This window comes from Histomonas meleagridis, assembly GCF_020186115.1.
Source record: "Histomonas meleagridis strain 2922-C6/04-10x chromosome Unknown contig_44, whole genome shotgun sequence".
In the NCBI taxonomy this organism is placed as follows: Eukaryota; Parabasalia; order Tritrichomonadida; family Dientamoebidae; genus Histomonas; species Histomonas meleagridis.
This window is the reverse complement of record NW_027150887.1, coordinates 6,911-24,041: the sequence shown is the minus strand read 5'-3', so window position 1 is coordinate 24,041 and position 17,131 is coordinate 6,911. Positions and strand designations below refer to the sequence as shown.

At 30.2% G+C, this 17,131-nt stretch overlaps 8 protein-coding genes across 8 annotated transcripts; 3 read left to right on the top strand and 5 right to left on the bottom strand.

Moving 5' to 3' along the window:
* Positions 1–115: 115 nt before the first annotated feature.
* Positions 116–1,291, bottom strand: GO595_006346 (methionine gamma-lyase; the record flags this gene model as incomplete). The annotated part of the gene is made up of 1 exon (XM_067919689.1): positions 116–1,291. One exon carries the CDS (start codon positions 1,289–1,291, stop codon positions 116–118), a length of 1,176 nt encoding a protein of 391 aa, XP_067773224.1.
* Positions 1,292–1,967: 676 nt separating this feature from the next.
* On the bottom strand, positions 1,968–2,333 carry GO595_006345 (transcription elongation factor SPT4; the record flags this gene model as incomplete). The annotated part of the gene is made up of 1 exon (XM_067919688.1): positions 1,968–2,333. The coding sequence occupies one exon, from the start codon at positions 2,331–2,333 to the stop codon at positions 1,968–1,970; it is 366 nt and encodes a 121-aa protein (XP_067773223.1).
* A 998-nt stretch (positions 2,334–3,331) lies between these two features.
* On the bottom strand, positions 3,332–3,664 carry GO595_006344 (dynein light chain Tctex-type 1; the record flags this gene model as incomplete). The annotated part of the gene is made up of 1 exon (XM_067919687.1): positions 3,332–3,664. The coding sequence occupies one exon, from the start codon at positions 3,662–3,664 to the stop codon at positions 3,332–3,334; it is 333 nt and encodes a 110-aa protein (XP_067773222.1).
* A 315-nt stretch (positions 3,665–3,979) lies between these two features.
* On the bottom strand, positions 3,980–4,564 carry GO595_006343 (small GTP-binding protein; the record flags this gene model as incomplete). The annotated part of the gene is made up of 1 exon (XM_067919686.1): positions 3,980–4,564. The coding sequence occupies one exon, from the start codon at positions 4,562–4,564 to the stop codon at positions 3,980–3,982; it is 585 nt and encodes a 194-aa protein (XP_067773221.1).
* Positions 4,565–5,266: 702 nt separating this feature from the next.
* GO595_006342 (CAMK family protein kinase) lies at positions 5,267–6,307 on the bottom strand (the record flags this gene model as incomplete). The annotated part of the gene is made up of 1 exon (XM_067919684.1): positions 5,267–6,307. One exon carries the CDS (start codon positions 6,305–6,307, stop codon positions 5,267–5,269), a length of 1,041 nt encoding a protein of 346 aa, XP_067773220.1.
* Positions 6,308–6,874: 567 nt separating this feature from the next.
* On the top strand, positions 6,875–7,912 carry GO595_006341 (uncharacterized protein; the record flags this gene model as incomplete). Its single annotated transcript, XM_067919683.1, has 1 exon — positions 6,875–7,912. The coding sequence occupies one exon, from the start codon at positions 6,875–6,877 to the stop codon at positions 7,910–7,912; it is 1,038 nt and encodes a 345-aa protein (XP_067773219.1).
* Positions 7,913–8,777: 865 nt separating this feature from the next.
* Positions 8,778–9,296, top strand: GO595_006340 (uncharacterized protein; the record flags this gene model as incomplete). Its single annotated transcript, XM_067919682.1, has 1 exon — positions 8,778–9,296. One exon carries the CDS (start codon positions 8,778–8,780, stop codon positions 9,294–9,296), a length of 519 nt encoding a protein of 172 aa, XP_067773218.1.
* Positions 9,297–14,014: 4,718 nt separating this feature from the next.
* Positions 14,015–16,894, top strand: GO595_006339 (uncharacterized protein; the record flags this gene model as incomplete). Its single annotated transcript, XM_067919681.1, has 1 exon — positions 14,015–16,894. One exon carries the CDS (start codon positions 14,015–14,017, stop codon positions 16,892–16,894), a length of 2,880 nt encoding a protein of 959 aa, XP_067773217.1.
* Positions 16,895–17,131: the final 237 nt, after the last annotated feature.

Below are 17,131 nucleotides of genomic sequence, written 5' to 3'. Positions count from 1 at the left end.
TTCAAATTCAAAAAGTTTTCTATTTTTTAATAAACAAAAGAAACAAATAAACGATACAACTGAAGTATTATAACACTTACAAACTATTAAAAAAAGAAATCTTTCAAAACCTAATTTAATTAACTTTTTCGAAAGCTTGCTTGAGGTCATTGATGATATCATTGATGTCTTCAATGCCTACTGAAAGTCTGCACATGCCATCAGTGATTCCATCCTTATGACGTTCTTCAGCTGAAACGCAAGCGTGGGTCATTGTTGCTGGGTGTTGAATCAATGATTCACATCCTCCAAGTGATACAGCGAGAGTGATAAGTTTAAGGTTATCCAAAAGTGCCTTTCCGGCTTCAATTCCTCCCTTTAACTCAAATGACATCATAGAGCCAAAGGTGTTCATTTGCTTCTTGGCAATATCGTGGCCTGGATGAGTTGGAAGTCCTGGGTAGTAAACATGTTCAACCTTTGGATTAGCTGCAAGATATTCTGCAACCTTTTGTGCGTTTTCTGCAGCACGCTTAACACGAAGTTCAAGTGTCATAAGACCACGAACAACAAGAAATGCATCATGTGGTGAAAGAACAGATCCGGTGATATCTTTGATACCTTCGCCCTTGATCCTTGCAATGTGTTCAGCTTTGCCACAGACACAGCCACCAACAACATCAGTGTGACCATTGATGTATTTGGTCATTGAATGAACAACAAGATCAACACCATGTTCAATTGGACGTGTAACAATTGGTGATGAGAAAGTGTTATCAGCAATGACTAAAACACCTGGTTGTGAATGAGCTTCTTCAACAACTCGCTTATGTTCAATGATTTTCATTGTTGGATTGGCTGGGGTTTCGTAGTATACAATCTTTGTATTTGGCTTGAGGTGCTTTTTAACTTCTCCTGGGATAGATGTATCAATGAAATCAACTTCAACACCAAATTTCCTTAATTGATGCTCAAATAAGGAAACTGTACATCCATAAAGAGTACCATCACTGATGACATGGTCTCCTGCTTTAACAAATGTAAGGACAGTGGAAGCAATAGCACCCATTCCTGATGATGTAACTGCACATGCTTCTGCACCTTCAAGGTTTGCAATCCTTCCTTCTAAATAACAAATGGTTGGGTTTCCAAGTCTTGTGTAGATATATCCTTTTTCTTTTCCAGCGAATCTGTCACCACCTTGGTTACAGTTATCAAACTTAAACGTAGATGTCTGGTAGATTGGTGGAACAACGGCTCCGAATTGGTCGTGCTGTTCATTTGAGTGAAGGCATCTTGTGGAAATATCCATGAAAATGAGTATGTGAAGTCAACCGACAGTTCTCATCGATTTCAGAATTTTGAATTAAACAATGAAACTATCGTTTTTGTCAAATTTTTGTTTCGTGTATTCCAAGAGATAGAAAAGTTATTATCCTTAGCTTGTTTAACATTTTTTAAATATCATAGTAATCCTTTTTATAATATTTTTATTTATTATGGGCGCTGAAAACAGATGGAGATAAATGTTTTTTTTCCTTTTCTGTTTTGAAAAACGACTAAAAATTTTGTTTCAATGTATTGAAAATTTCAAAGCGTTGACCAATAACCCACATCAGGCGTGTTAAAATTAACGTTCGTTCTAATTGTGCAATTTTAACGTTTTCGGGTGAGATGCAATGTGCAAAATCTTGTTTTTAATTGCTTCTTTTTATTGTTGTATTTTATGAATAATAATAAATTGTATCTTTTATTTGGGTTAATGGAAAAAATAAATTGTAATTACATATATATGATTTTTATAGATAACTAAGAGTGCCTATTTCATATATGAAATAAGAAAATAACTCATATAAAAAAGAGAATTAAAATATATTTCTATGAAATTCATTAAGAACTGTACTATAATAAAATAATATGAGCTTTTTTATGGAATGCAGAATTGTTCTAAAATTTCTTGCTGTATACCTGAGCATTAAACATACTTATTACTTACTAATTTCTTTTGATGCCTTTTCAACCCATTCTGGAAATGGTCTTTTGTTTCTTTTAAGTTGATCTATTATATTCTTTGTTACTTCGCCATCATTATAAAGAGTATACAAGCCAACAACATTTGTATTGTACCTTTGCCATTTAGCGCACCATGAGATTTCTGGTTTGAAAATTGCAAGCATTCCGGAAAAACTTGCACTTGTACATTCTTTCCACTTAAAATTGTCGAATCGACAATTTGGGCAGTTAAGATCACTAGAACAACCCTTCCACCAATCTGTTGTTTGTATAAGTCCGCATCCAATACAAGCGCGACATTTTCTTAAATCCTGGGGAATTTCTATTTCAATATCATCCATGGCTTTGCGTCAACCAAAAATTAAAATTTTTTAAACGATTTTCGTATTAAACAAACCTAGTCAATTCTGGTGTTTGTTTTTTGGTCTGATTTTAACGGTCACCATGAATAAAAATTTATAAATTTATAAAATGGAATCAGATGAAATGGAATTTATTGGAACAGAAGATTATAACAAAGATATTCCTGTTGACCCGGCACCAAAAGTCAATGTCCCTCAGTCTGGAAAAGTTTTCTCTCTTTTCGTTGGATTTAAAGTTGTTCCATTTTTCATTTATTTATTTGGCTGGATTTTCTGCCCATGGACAATATTCCAGTGGGTACTGACAATAGTTTCTGCAGCTGCTGACTTTTGGTTTACAAAAAATGTTGCTGGCCGATTAATTTTAGGAATGAGATGGTCAAACTCAGTAAATGAAGATGGAGAAAGTAAGTGGCTATTTGAATATGCTAATGTTGAAATTTCTGACAAAAATGGTCAAAGAAAAACATTTTGGATTTTATTATACTCGGCTACATTAATTTGGGCTATTTTTGGTTTCTTCTCTCTTATCAAATTTAATTTTGGGTGGTTCTTTGTTGTTGTTATTACGTTTTCTTTGTCACTATCGAATGCATGGGGATTTATGAAATGTGACAGATCAATCAAAGGAGATATAGAAAAAGGTGCAGCTAACTTCTTCAGAGATCAATTTTTGCCGTACTTAGCAGGAAAAGCTCAAACTTCATTTTCCCAAAATAATGAAAATGAAAATATTGTTTAGAAGAATTTTACAATGTTTTTAAGATTCTCTTTTGTTTTTTGTCTTTGTAATTCAATATGATTAAAAATTAAAGCTATCTTAATTTTATTAATAAATTCAAAATTAAATTTCTTTTTTTTTATAAACATAAAGTTAACAGTAACCCAAACTTGCATAGTCCCCTAAAATCATAGAAAATAGTTTGTGATAATATATATTAAAAGATTTAAAAAAATGGAATTAATTTTAGGTACGTTTAATATTTAAGACCCCAAACTGTGGTGATGCACTGCATGGTGTCATTGACCCATTGGTTTGTAACACTTCCATCATTTTGTGGATCCCAAAGTGACATTGTAACTGTATGAACGCCATTGCTTCTCTTTGATAAAACCAAGCAGTTGGCCAAATATTTGAAAGGTTGGAATTTCTTATCGCTGAGTTTTTTCAAGATATCACGAATAATTTCTTCGCACCAACCTTTAACATTTTCAGCTTTATATATCTTATCCTCAAGATGACTTTTAACAGTTTCGTTGATGATTTCTTGAATCTGATCTTTCAAGTCCCCAAAACTGGTTTCGGCCATTCCGAAAAAATTGTCAAAACCGTTTATTTTTAAAATGATCACTTTTCTTCATTTTTAGCTCTCTGGGATAGACTGAAGCAACACTAATTTCATTTTCTTGACCTAAACATTATTTAAATTCACTACATATCTAAATAGAAAGTATTTATTTAAAATTTGCAAATTTCAAATGTTTGCCATGAAATATTTTAAGCTTGTCCGAGCTATTTACAATTTAAAACTTTTTTAAATTTGATTTACATGGTTAGCGTGTGTTTATAAAAAACTTCACATTCAATTATGAAATTATCCAACCCGTTAGTTCATTTTGTTTACTCAGCAGCATGGTTTCTTCTCAGTTGTTTCATTTTGTTCATCATTGACTTCGACAAACTCAGTTGTTTCGGGCTCATAGCATAATCCTTCAAGCTCAACTACCTTTCTGAACATTTCAACAATGTTCTCACCTGTTTTTGCTGATGTTTCGATATAAAATCTTGCGCCTATTTTTTTGGCGAAATCATTAATTTCATCCATATCACATTGATATTCTTCTTCTGGAAGATCTTTCTTATTTCCTACAAGGATAAGGGCGATGTCCTCTGGTGCCTTTTGTTCGATCAATGAATAAAATTGTGATAAAGCGTCGAATGTTGATTTTCTTGTCAAATCAAAAACGAGAAAGGCAACTCCAGCACCGTTGAAATACATGGGTGCCAAACTCCTATATCTTTCTTGACCAGCTGTATCCCAAATGTTAAAAACGACTGCTTTTGATTCCGTTTCGATTTTAACAGATAAATTTGCGGCGCCAATTGTAGCAAAAGTGCTTTCATTAAATGTACCATGGACAATTCTCTGTGCAATGCATGTTTTTCCGACACTTGCATCGCCAACCAAAATTGCTTTCAGAGAAACCATTTGACAGCAGACGGTTCAAACCGTAAGTGGAACACCTTCCTGATCCTTTAGGTCTCAAAAAGTTGATACAACCGCCCATAAAAACGAGCTCTGAATTCTGCCGCTTTTTCGGATTTGAGAACAAAAACGTTGAAACGTTTCACTGAAATATTTTACAGACAAAATACTTTCGTTAAATAAAAAGTTGAAATTACATATGTATGTCAAGTCGAATTTATATTAGATGAATTCGCCATAATCATGTGAACATGCAAAATCATAAAAGCTTTTTAGAAAATTTGAAACTCGATTTGTTCGATTTATTTTTTTCTTCATAATCATCTGATGATAATTTGTGTATTTGAAATTCCTTTAACAAAATATATCCAAGAAGTAAATGTGCACATCAAAATGATATTAATACTGTGCTGGGTAAAAAAATAAAATGAAATTTGTAAAAAAATTTAAGGGATGAGAAATCTGTCATCAAAAAAAAAAAAATATCAAATTGAATTCGTTCCAAAAAAATTTACTACAATCATCAATTCATGAACATTTCTATAGTTTACAAAAAAGTACGCATGGGGTGGGCCTAACAAGGTCGACATCAGTCATTGTTCCATTATATTTACACGTTTTTAGCTAAAAGTTAAGCGAATTGAATGTCTAAATAATACATCATACATTAACTTAGTATTGTATTTTACTGAAAAAAAGAAAAAACTACTCGATTAAAATCGATTCATTATCGCTTTTCCGCGTCAAAGGAGGAAGAATTTCCTCCGATGTAATACTAGACAACGATCTCTTTCTGCATCTGAAACTTACCCATTGGAAGTTATTTGCCGAAAGAGTATTTTTATTATTTTGTCTTTGTTGAAATGTATTCATTGCGCTATTTAATTTAATGCCTGATCCAGTGGAATAGTTCTGTGTTATTTTTCCGTGTGTCAGTAGGTTTCGTTTGCGCGATACTAATGATGAATATTTCCCAATTGATGTATTCTTATAAATTTGTGAACAAGAATGAACTGTATCTGTATTAAGCCATATGTGAGTAAGAATTTGATTGGCTGAGATTCGTTTGGATGGATCTACTTTAAGCATTAAATGTACAAGATTAGCTGCAAGTGGTGGAAATGTGGGCGGAAACTGTATGCGTCCTGCTATGATTTGTTGTGTAGCAATTTGGATATTATGTGTGTTCCATGGAAGTTCGCCAGATAACATTGCATATAAAACAACTCCACAAGACCAAACATCGGCTTTGCTGCCAACATATGGTTGATGGAGAATGGTTTCTGGAGCAGTATATTCAATGGAACCGCAATATGTGGTCAATAATGGAATTGGATTTAAAGAACAGATTCCAAAGTCTATAAGCTTGACTTGATAACTACTGTTGACGATAATGTTTTCTGGTTTGATATCTCTATGTGTAATATTATGTTCATTCATATATACAAGAACATTTGCTAATTGCGTAATGATTTTCTTGGCATCAGGTTCGTGGATCCCATGATTGGTATTGATTAGTTTAAGCAAATCTTGGCCTTCGCAAAACTCCATGAAGATGTAAAAATTTTCATTGTCCTCAAAGAAATCTAAATACTTAACAATGTTTGGGTGGGACATTTTAAGGAGACCTTTAAGCTTGACATCGTAATCAACAATTTGATTTTCTTCTAAATAAGATTTTGAGATAGATTTCATGCAACATTTCAATCCATCATATATACGAGTGGCTAGGTGCACCCTTCCCATTGATCCCTCACCAATTTTTTGGTGAATTTTATAATCTTCCATGTGAGTTTTCCTTCTTTCCATTTTGCTTCTGTTGTAATGGTTCTTTCAAAAGATCAGATTTCGGTTTTACTCAAATTTATATACTTTATAAATCTTTACTGAACTTCCCAATTAAATGGCATTTGCCACGACCGCGTGGTCCTGCACTGAATTAAAAAAATCAAGAATATAACTGTTTTTTAAAAAATGCAAGAAATTTTATCAAAAACGCACATTAGATATCATTAATTTAGAAAAAATAGTAAGTATATACGAAAAATATTAAAAATATGATCATGGAATCAGTAATTTTCATGATCAAAAATCAAAATAAACTAAAAATACAAAAATTACTTAATGTTTAAAATAAAAAGTCATGACCCAAATTATTTTTGTTTTCTTCCTTTTTTTAACCAAATTTTTTTCTTCTGCGATTTCTTGAAAAAGTTACGGACATTTATATTCTGGGTATTTTTTGAATGTTTTACACATATAACGATTTTATTCGATTTCGAGTAATTATTTGACCAGAAATTAAAATCTGGAATGCGAATTTTTTTTTATCTTTTATCTTTTTTAGTAGCATCAGATGAATCACAGGAAAATGCTGCAATTCAAAATCTCCATTTTTATTCATTAGATGAATACAAACAAGAAATTGCAAATATTTCAAATAACCATCTTTTAGTTGTTTTACATACATCTGAAGAAGTAACAACAGAGTCACACAAAACAATATTCTTTGCTAATGCTACAGGAATACTTGCTAAAAATAATCCTGGCGTTTTTACATTCGGAATAGTAATAACTCCCAATACCAAAAATGATTTTGTTTCATTACACTTGAAAGGGATTCCACAGGAGTATGAAGTAAATATCGATTATGATAAGCGACTTCATGAAACTACATATTCAATAATTAAAGGTTCGTTACACATTTTCAGATTATACCGACGGAAAATGAAAGAAAACAAAAATGCAGAAATTGCCTCATTAAAGAAACGTATGCGTTCACTTCGTAAACAGATAATTGCGTTTGGCGTCGATAAACCAGAATCTGAACAATTCCGCAAAGAACTTCAAAAACTTGAAGAAGAATATCTTCTCACTGTTAAAGACTCCAAGAAGGAGATCAAGAAGCTTAAGCTTAGCTACAAAATGGACGGATTTCTTTCTAAAGTGCAAAAGCGAATGGACGTAAAGCGACTTGAAAAACAAATTAAAGAAAAACTTACTGAAGAAGAACTTGAAGCGATCAAAGAGAAGAAGAACCAAAAAGAAAGTAAAGAAGTAAAAAGAATCATTAAAAGGCTAAAAGCGAGTAAGAAAATTCTCGGCGTTGTGTCTAAGGCAGGTTCAATAGCAGGAGGACTTATGGATAAGTTCAAGGGCGGCATTGGAAAGTTAAAGAACTTTTTTGAAGATTTGAAAGAGGCAGCAAAAGAACAACAAAATACAGACAATGATGAAGAAGATGATTTTGAAGATGATGAAGAAGATTTCGAAGATGAAAATGAGGAAAATCAAGAAAACGATGAGAGTAATGTAAATGATAAGAAAGAAAAAGATGAAAACGAACTTTAAAAGAATACAAAAATATAGTAAAACCAAACAGTTAACTATTTATTTAAAATGATATTATTGTTATTATGTAAAAGTAAAAACTCAAACAATTCCTTCATTTTACTCAAGTTAACCTTTTTATAAAACGTTTGCGCAAACGATAGATAAATTATAAAACTCTATCGTAGTTTTGAAATTTCTGGCAACATTTTTTGGAACGTTTTTTTGTGGGCAAGTCGAACGGAGAGAATTCCCATCAAGGGTTTCTTTCATACAGTTGTGCATTTTATTAATGTGAAATTCAGTTAGCAACACATAATCTCCTTCAAAGAATTTGACTTGTACTACTATCTCTTGGAAAAAATAATTTTTACTCTAAATGAAAATAACACTCTTAAATCTGTTGAAACAACTATAAGTTTGTCATGTGGCAATTTTGTAACTTATTAATATTTTAAATTTTGTTCATTGATTTATTCAGCATTTCATAAATGATTCTCACCTTTACTTTAGATTTTTTTAAGAGATTGAAATTAAAGAAAAGAAATAAATATTAGCAACAGTGGATGCATCAAAGAATTTGCACGCTTTATGCTTGGCTTAGAATCACAATTTCTAGAAAAGATTATTGAGATGGATGATTTAAAGACATCATCAATGTTTCACCTCGAATGGTAAATACTTTTGATATTTTCAGAGTAAATATATATTTGAAAATCTTTATTATTTGCATGATTTATAAATAAAAATTCAAAATATTTATATGGGTTGTACTGATGTTAGTTAGTCTTTTGCTCACGGTAAAATAAAGAAGTTGAGTAAATGAAAATTTGTTTTAATTACTTGAATTGACTAAGTTTGTTCAGTATAAGCTCAACAAAAAGTAATGTCTTGGTATGATTACCCAAGGGAAAGGATTCCACGCTCATATTCGCCAAGAGGTTACCCAGACAGGGGAAATACAGGATATTTCCCAGAGAGAAGCGCATCAAAAAATCAATCTCAAATGAGAGAATATAATCCACCGCCGCCATCAAATAACAGTTCCAACCACAAATATCGTGATATTCCTGATGTACCAGAATTTAATCGCGAAAAGCTGCAAGCACAAAAAGATGTTATCCTTCAATCAATTATTCCAATTGATGATTTCGAACAAAGTCATCCTTTGAATGAAATTCTTCAGAAGAGTGTTGCTAACCAACAAAAAATTGTTGAAACCTTAAAAGAACTGACAACGATTCTTGGATCTGCAGATGGTTTTATATCTAATTCACAAGAAATTGTGTCAGCAGAAATTCAAGCAGAAATAATTAGAAATAACTTAGATACAAATTACCAATTTGCTGAGGAATTAAGCGGACAATTCGGAAGTTCTATTGATGACTTTTTCCCAAATGTGTAAAGATTAATATTCAATTTCATTTTTTTATATAGAGCTTTTAAACTAATTTGTGATGGAAATGAATATGAGCCACCACCATAAAAACATATAATTATTAAATTAAATTAATAAAGAATTAAATAAAATCAATATTAATATTTCTCAAAAAAACTCTAAATTAGCTACTAGGCAATAAGGGCGCAAAACTGATTACGGTGTAGAGATATATTTTTAAAATTTATGAAAATATAATAATAATTTAGAGAGAATTTTCTACTATTTTTAAAGCCTTGTTTTCTTTTGGAATAACGTGTTGAAATAATAATGATTCAGTTATGAATCAAATTCCAGAATTTAGTACCAATCATTATTTTTTTGGGAAGCCCATCTAAACCGAAAAATAATCGTTACAACGACATTGATCAAACTTTTTGTAATAAAACAGATTTATAAATTGCAGAAAAAGCCGTTAAGTTTTTCTTTGTTTGTCCCAGGACAACCTCCTCATGTCTAACTTTTTGAGAGGAAGTATCGGTCCACTCAAGCAAAATTTTGGATATCAAGTTGTTTTCTTCATCAATTTAAATGGAGTCCGCGATTATGGATAAGAAGCAAAAAACAAGCAATGCTGAAATTCTAAAGTCTCTTCATTGTATTATTTTTAATCTCAATAATGATGAAATCGAAGCTTCAGCACATGTTGCAATGAAAAAATTTAGTTTGAATTTTTCTTATTCTTTTAATCTTATTTTATGCAATTTAATTTATTCATCATTTGTTTCGCAAACAAATGATCCCAATGTTTATTTTCATTTCTTAAAATCAATTGATAAAAAAGAAAAAGAATTTGGAAATGTTAATCCAAACGTCATAGATCTTTTTACAAGAATTCTTTTAAATAAAAAAACGCAAGAAGCATTTTATTTACTTGAGGGAATGATTCAAAATAAATTAATAGATCCAAATATTGTAAAGGAAAGCAATCCGTTATATTTTGCACATTATCTTAATGAAGATGAAATCAAACAAATAGATTCTACTACACCTCTTGTCAAACAGTTCTTTTCAGACCTTGATAAGCTTAAAAATGATAATTGGAAATATCATAAGGAACTAATAAAACAAGGAATAAATCCCAAAGAAATTGCGCAAGTTATTAGAGATGATAATGATGAAAAACTACAAATTTTAGCATCACAAAAACGTTTTGATTTTAATCAAAGAATTCAGCCATCTCTTTATGAGAAATGTACTTTTATTAACAACAATAATGTTTCACTTGTTGATTATGCTGCTTTTTATGGATCACTTAAATGTTTCAAATTTTTAATGTTAAATGGTTCACGTATAATGAACAGTGGCAAATATTCAGTTGTAGGAGGAAACCTTGAAATATTTCATATTTGTGAACAAAATCATTCACCTTTTGATGGGGCATATGAAGCAGCAATTGAGTTTCATCGTAATGATATCTTTAAATATATTTTTGAAAACAAAATTCAAAAAATAGAAAGTTTATCTAAGTTAGGAGAGAAATGTATAGCAATGGATAATTATGAGCTTTTATGGTTTTTAGAAGAAAATGGAATGAAAATTGATGATTTCATTATTAATGAATCAGCAAAAGTAGGAAATATACTTCTTGTTAAATATTTCATTGAAGGAAAACAAATTCCTGAAGATGTTTTGGTTTCTGCAACATTGTCTGAAAATGTCGAACTTACTAAATATCTTTTAGAAGAAGAAGGCGTTAACTCTAACTCGGGAAACATTTATTTGTTTAATTTAAAGTTTGTTTTATTTATTTAATGTCTCAAAATATTTTTTGGAATTTATTTAAATCATTTTTGACACCACTTATGTGTGCATCTCAAATTGGTAATACAGAAATTGTAAAATTACTTCTCGCTCAAAAAGACATCATTGTAAATATTGTAAATGTTTATTCGTTACATTTAATGTTCTTTTTAATTTTTTGATGTTTAACAATAATATTCGGAATTTATTATTAATATTTTTGACTTCCCTTATGTTTGCTTGTAGATATGGTCATGTAGATATTGTTAAATTACTTCTTGAACAAGAAGGTATTAATATTAATTTCCAAGATGTCTTTTTTCTTTATTCTATATAATATGTTTCAACAATTTTGGGTTTCAATAAAAAATTTGGCGTTTACATATTTTATTTAAATCAGCACTTAATTATGCAACTGAATATAATTATATAGAAATAGTTAAATTACTTCTTTCACAAAATGACATTAATGTAAATGCAACTAATATTTCATTAAATAATTTATAATTTTATTCAATCGCTTGATGTTACTAAATTTGATTTAGAATTACTTTCAATTGCTTTGGACACCGCTTTTATATTCTTGTGAAAAAGGGTCAATTGAAATCGTGAAATTACTTCTTGAGCAAAAAGATATAGATGTTAATGCTAAAAATATTTATTTGTTTTATATAAAATCTATTTGAATGTTTTGGTGTTTTATTCTTGTATTTGGAATGACAGCACTTCATTTAGCTGCAAGAAATGGTCATGTTGAAATTGTTGAACTACTTCTTAAACATGAAGGAATTTCAATCAATGTTGTGAATATTTATTTTCTTTTTTATAATGTTTTTTTAAGTTTTTCTTTGTTTTATTTTTCTTTTTGGAATTTGTTCATATAAAATGAAACAGCACTTATGCTTGCTTCTCAAATCGGTCATATTGAAATAGTTAAATTACTCCTCAAACAAAAAGGAATTTATTTAAATGCTAGAAATGTTTACTTATAATGTTTATAATATATTTACTTGATTTAACGTTTTTTAATCATTTTCGGAATTAATTTAAATCAAATAAAACTGCAATAACAATCGCACAAGAAAAAGGAAAAACAGAAATTGCTCAATTGCTACTTGATTATGAAAAAGATTACGGACAATAAAATGCTTTAAACATAAATAAACAATTTAATTTAATAATTTTTTCAATTTAAATAACTCATCCAATAAAAGAGTTAATATTTGATAAAAACACGAATATTGTGTTTCTGAAATACAGGATTGGTATAAAAATGAAGTATAGGTTTTTCTGAAACATGTTTTCAAAGCTGCCATTATCGTTTCTATCAGCCGTTCATAAATGACAAACCTTTTTTTTAAGGTTTACATAAAATAACATCACAAAAATTGATAGCATAAATTCGAACGATAGATTCAATTTTGTTAACCGTACAGACAAATTCTTCACTCGGAAATTTTCTTTTATTATTAATGACTCACAACGAATTCTGGTAGAAAAAAACGTACAAAGATGTAATTTCCCAAAGAAATTGATAAATTTCAATATGTATTTACATAGAATTATTCCTCAAAACATTCAAATGAAATTTCATTTTCATATTCAACAATGATACTAAAGTCAACAAAACAGTTGAATGACACATAAAAAATTTACAAATTATATTCCTTTACGGATCAAACAAAAAATTTAAATGTTAAAACAGTTTTCTTCAAACAAAGAGAAAAACTAAAACGTATGCACACGCAAGGAGCACTTCTATTGGTTCGAAATGGTGCAATACTTTAAACGATGATATAACATTTGATACTTCTTATAACATAACTAAATGGTTTCCTAGTGCACTGTAATTAGTTACTATATTTAAACAAGTGGTTTCTGATAAAGAAAATTATTACACATATCATGAATCAATGATATGTTCTAGACTTATAAGTTGCAGAATAACTTAACAAATAATGTTAAGAAAATTGTTTACTGTATTTATAGCTATATGTGATGCAGTTCATAAAATAATTTACTTTTCTTCAATATTAATTATTGCTTGAAGCATTTGGAATATTCCAATTATTGATTAATCAAAAATTTACATAAAACAAAAAACTTAATAAACGAATAATAAGAAGCAATCAAACATAATGAGAATATAAAATAATAAAAGAAGAAGAGAAAATTTGTGCCAATAATTTTATAAAACTAATGGAATAACTTTTAAACCAAAAAGGACACAAATCAAAGTGTTCAAGAAGGGCTTATAAGAAAATTCCATTGTAAAACCAATTTAATTTTTTGTTGCCTGATAAAAACTAATAAGAGCTGAATTTTCATGTAATACTTTATCTCCAAAAAATTAAGTTTCTTTGATATGCTTGAATGTATGGTTCAGAAGTGTATTTATTTTTTTCTTAATTTCACAAGAGTTACTGATATCAGCTAAGAATTTGCTTGTAAGTTTAAATTTTATTAGATAACATTTACAATTAAGAGTTAATATGAAACAATATATTTATGATAATATTATTAAAAGTTTTTTAACTACATGTTATTCGTGCCATTAGGAGCATCGCCAAATTTCTACTTCATAAGTTTATTTGGGGAGTAAATTTCCTTCTAACAATGAAGGAGATATTTTTACGGCTTTTGGAGCGTGTAAAATCAACAAAAATTGGAAAATGACTCCTCAAATTGAATTTTTCAAAGGATTATATTCAACAGAAACTGATTTCTCTCTCATATATTCAATAGCCATCAGAATTTTCATAAGGCCCTAATGATGCAAAATGGCGTCATATGTAGATTTTTTAATAATGTTTCCAATCTTTGTTGTATCCATACTTTCTCTTCCTCTATACAATGAAGAATGCGACTTTAAATGTTGGATCAGAAAGTTGAATATTACAATTGATCAAATCCAAACAAATTTTTCAACATCATTTCTTGGGATGGATTTTGGATTTAATATCACAGTTTTCGACCTTCTTATCAACAACCTTGATCTTACAGATATAAAAGCAACATTTACTCCAGATCCTCAAAAAGTTGAAAAAGGTATTATTGTTAATGTTGTTTTATCTGCTGAAGCCAAAGGAGATGTTCATGTTAACCAAACAGAAGGAGGCGACTTCATCAACTTAGCAGGAAAATTTGATGCAATTGCATCTAAAACTGCTATTCAATTAGGTCTTGAATTCGTTAAAGGTCCTGATGGTCTCATTGAAACTGTTGATGCCATTGCCGACACATGTAATGTTCAAATTGGTTCTTTAACAGCAGATATAACAATTCCTACAGAAGAATGGCTTCAATGGCTTGTTGATCTTCTCAAAGATCCCATCATTGATCTTCTTAAAGATTATATTGGTCCAATGGTATGTAAATCAGCTCCTGCAGCAATTGGTGATGCCATGACCAAAGTTTTCAATATGACAAACACTGTTATTCGACCATTCCTTAATGAAACCTCGCCCATACTTATCCCTGTTGGGTCCAATATGTATGATCTTCGTAAATCACCAATTATTAATGCGGTCCGATTTCTCTCATCCAAACTTATAGGCATTAATGGACCATTAAATCTTAATGTCCTTATGAATAAGTTTTCAAACAACACTGGCTTTATTAGTATTCGCCAACTTATCCAACAATTTGGAGTATCAATGCCATTTAAGTTTAGTGTACCAATCCAATCATTAAATGCATCGATTAACTTATCACTTAATGAACTTAACTTTTCAGGCATGAACACATGGAATGAGTTTAATTTCATTGATCCAATTGATGCATATACACTTGACACACATACGGGTATGGAAGAATTGGGAATTAACTTAAGTTTCACAATCAATGTCAGTGCTGATGGATCAATCATTAGTACCGGCGAAACATTTTTATCAGAAGCAGGAGATTTAGATATGATATTACATAACAACTCGATGAATATGCGCTTACAAGTTGCATCGCCAGTAGGCGCAGGTGTTAATTATACGAATACACAATGTACTGATATTAATTGTTTAAAGAATTTACTATCTACAGAAGGTACAGGCTCAACATATTTGAAATTTATTACATCGATTGAAAGTATTAATTTAATAGCAAGCAAACAAGACATGGAAGTTAAAATCCGAGAGTTTATTAATAACATTGTTAAATTATTTGTTGAGAATTATCGGGAAATAATTCCACCATTTTTAAATTCATATATTAATACATATGTATTACAAATAGTTAATGAAAAATTAAATCAACTTTTAATTAATGAAAATGATTGTCCTTATTTACCAGATCCACCATATAATGAATTTGTAGCATGGACAACACTTTTAGCTGTTGGCGTTGGCGCAGGATTAGTTTTTATTATGTTAATAATTGTATTAATAGTACAAAAATGTCGAAAGAACGAAACCAATTTAAATTCATCATTAATGACGTCGATTAATGAAGATGGAATGTATACCAATGAAACTACAGATATTAAATCATCATCGAATACATACAGTTTAATAATGTCACCCAAGTTATCAATATTTGTACGAATATTAATGCCATTTTTAATCTGTATGAACATTGCATTATTTGTCTCATCTAATACAGGCATTGGAGCATCTGTTTTTATTAAGTTTGCAGTCGGATCAAAGATAGTTTCATTACCATCAATGTTTGATTTTGGTTTAATTAATTCTATAGTTGATATGTGGAAAGCTAAAGCATATGCGTTATCAATTCTTGTAGCAGTCATGTCATGTGCATGGCCATATTTGAAGTTATTATTAATGTTATTAATATGGATATTACCCACCAAAATCTTAAGTAAGAAACGTCGTGAAAGTTTCCTTAAATTACTTGATGCGTTAGGTAAATGGTCATTATTAGATTCATATGTCATGATCTTAATGTTAGTAGCATTTAATATGAAATTAAAGATACCAGAAGTCGAAGATGATATTAATGGCGACTTTACAATCTTCTTATGGGTATATCCAGCATATGGATTTGTTACATTAATGATTGGTACATTATTCTCATTATTATTATCACATATAATATTGGCTATCGATCGTTATGTCGATGATTCTATGGAAGATATCGATACTGATGAAGAAAAAGTCACTTTGTTTAAGTTATGTAAAAGTGGCTTCTTACGATGGTTTACAACGATTATGTTATTTGGAGTCTTTTTCGCTATTATTGCAGGAATTTATTTCAAGTCATTTTCATTTAACTTTGTAGGCTTATTAGGTTGGGCTATGAGTTTAATACCAATTGCAAATTATAATGAATATTCAGTATTAAACTTAGCAATCGATTTACCTGAAGCAGCAGAATATCCAAATTCATTTGGGTTACGATTCACACAAGTATTATATCTTATTGTAACCATAGTAATGCCAATGATACATATTTTGACAATGATAATATTATGGTTAACTCCATTAAAACGTAAAATACAAAAAGGTTTATATAAAACTTGCGAAGTTATGTACGCATGGAGTTGTTTGGACGTGTTCGTAATCGCAGTGTTAGCAGCTGTGCTCGAAATCTCACAATTCGCACAGTTTATGGTCGGAGACAAATGCGATATGATAGACCCAATAGTGCAACAATACTTTAGCCAAGAAGAATATGTTAAAGGGCACGAGACTTGCTTCCAAGTGATTACAGTGCTACTAAAGGGCGCGTACATAATGGTTGGCGCAGCGGTGATGCACGACTTGACAACAATTGTGGTGAACATCGTGGCAAGAAGATCATTGGAGGGAAAGAAGGAGGACGAAATGGAAAATGATAAAACCAGCCAAAAAGGTATCGAATATAACGCTTAAGAAGTAACGAATTTGTTTTGATTTGCGATTTTAATGTTTGTTATTTTACGGAAAATAATAAACAAATTGTTGTATCCAAACGTTTTTTTTTTGTTGTTCTTCATGTGAATGTATAACAGTGAGATAAAGTTAACGGCGAAGAATGATCCAATGGTCAATGCAAATGAAACGAAAACTTGGAAGTGACATCACAGCGGAATTTCACATCTAATCAAACAGTCTGTTTATGAAAGATGT